Below are 1,940 nucleotides of genomic sequence, written 5' to 3'. Positions count from 1 at the left end.
GGCAGGAAATAGCCTTGAATAAGTTAAACCTCAGTCCTAACCCTCATAGAATGAAGAGCAGGAAATAGACCTGAACCAATCCACACCCAAATCATAACCCAACTTTCGAATAAACCAGAATGGTGTCAGGTCAGAAGCGGGAGGAGAGGAACCAGAAGGAAGGAGAAAGGATATGTGTGTGTGTGTTTGTGTTTGGCGGTGTCCAGAGGTTGGGATGGGGTGTTTAGGGATGAGGGCATGAATGGCAAAGTGTAAACAAAAATATAAGGTTTTTCTATGATCGCCATGGATGTGGTGACTAGGACAAGGTATGGGGTGCATGAAAGATACAAGGCTGTTTTGGGCAAAGGTTCATGAAATCTGACGGTTGTCCTGGGGAGGATGATGTCTTTGCGAGAATTTAATGAGAACCAATCCGCACTCTAACCATAACACTCATAGGATTAAAGGCAGGAAATAGCCTTGAATAATTTATACCTCTCATCCTAACCCTCATAGAACAAAAGACTGGAAATAGCCCTGAACCAATCCACACCCAAATCATAACCCAACTTTCGAATAAACCAGAATGGTGTCAGGTCGGAAGCGGGAGGAGAGGAACCAGAAGGAAGGGAAAAGGATATGTGTGTGTGTGTGTGTGTTTGGCGGTGTCCGGAGGTTGGGATGGGGTGTTTAGGGATGAGGGCATGAATGGCAAAGTGTAAACAAAAATATACGTTTTTTCTATGATCGCCATGGACGTGATGACTAGGACAAGGTATGGGGTGCATGAAAGATACAAGGCTGTTTTGGGCAAAGGTTCATGACATCTGGCGGTTGTCCTGGTGAGGATGATGTCTTTACAAGGATTTAATTAGAACCAATCCACACTCTAACACTCATAGGATGAAAGGCAGGAAATAGCGTTGAATAATTTATACCTCTCTTCCTAACCCACATAGAATGAACGACTGGAAATAGCCCTGAACCAATCCACACCCAAATCATAACCCAACTTTCGAATAAACCAGAATGGTGTCAGGTCAGAAGCGGGAGGAGAGGAACCAAAAGGAAGGAGAAAGGATATGTGTGTGTGTGTGTGTGTTTGGCGGTGTCCGGAGGTTGGGATGGGGTGTTTAGGGATGAGAGCATGAATGGCAAAGTGTAAACAAAATATACGTTTTTCTATGATCGCCATGGACGTGGTGACTAGTACAAGGTATGGGGTGCATGTAAGTTACAAGGCTGTTTCGGGGCAAAGGTTCATGACATCTGACGGTTGTCCTGGTGAGGATGATGTCTGTTCAGTTCTAAAATGCATGAACTTTGAAGAGGGTTGGACTGGTAGAAGCTTGGTGTGCAGAAATGTGCATCCGCCAGTCTCACGCTCTCGGCCTGATAGGAAGGAGTGGGAAATTTAAGTTTTGGGTTGGGCATTTTTTAGGTGACCCGGATACCTTGCGGTGTTAACGAAGGGTCACTTGCACGGTGAGTATCCAGCCTCCCTGGGTCCACTTGGACAGCACGCAGGGCAGGTGGCCTGGGGCTAACAGGCCTTAATTGGAGCCCCAGTCTTCTATGGGGAGAAACATTTGTTAAGTACATTTGTTGCACCAGGTGCGGGGTGGGAGGATATAGAGAGGGATAGGGTTAGTGGAAGAGTCCCAGTTCAGGATTTTTTTGCCTGAGTTTGTAAAAAGGTTTGCACTGACAGCAGAGGATAGAGAGAGAGTTATCAAGATAACAACAGTAGCATTATGGGTCCAGTGGAGGTCGTATTAGCAAATTGACTATGAGACACACGCTTGATCTGATCACCCTGGGCAGGTTCCCCTGGAGGAGGGTGTCTAGCGTTTAAAGAACCGAAACCACTGATGATCCTGGGGTACGCTATTGACAATGTGTCTTAAACCGTTCTCCCCGATGGTTTCCCTGGGGACACTAGGATAGGTCAACTGGGC

The 1,940-nt window shown here is 46.4% G+C and overlaps 1 protein-coding gene across 1 annotated transcript in view; it reads right to left on the bottom strand.

The window, feature by feature from the left end:
* Positions 1-1,216: 1,216 nt before the first annotated feature.
* LOC113052813 (uncharacterized) overlaps positions 1,217-1,940 on the bottom strand; it is a 9,473-nt gene continuing 8,749 nt past the window's right edge. The window contains exons 6-7 of the mRNA XM_026217269.1: positions 1,437-1,555; positions 1,217-1,374 (exon numbers count right to left, since the gene is read on the bottom strand). Of these exons, the coding sequence (XP_026073054.1) occupies positions 1,217-1,374; positions 1,437-1,555 (277 nt within the window). The remainder of the gene's footprint in view (positions 1,375-1,436; positions 1,556-1,940) is intronic.

The sequence above is a fragment of the Carassius auratus genome, chromosome 33 (genome assembly GCF_003368295.1).
Source record: "Carassius auratus strain Wakin chromosome 33, ASM336829v1, whole genome shotgun sequence".
Lineage (NCBI taxonomy): Eukaryota > Metazoa > Chordata > Actinopteri > Cypriniformes > Cyprinidae > Carassius > Carassius auratus.
This window is presented reverse-complemented; position numbering and strand designations above follow the sequence as displayed.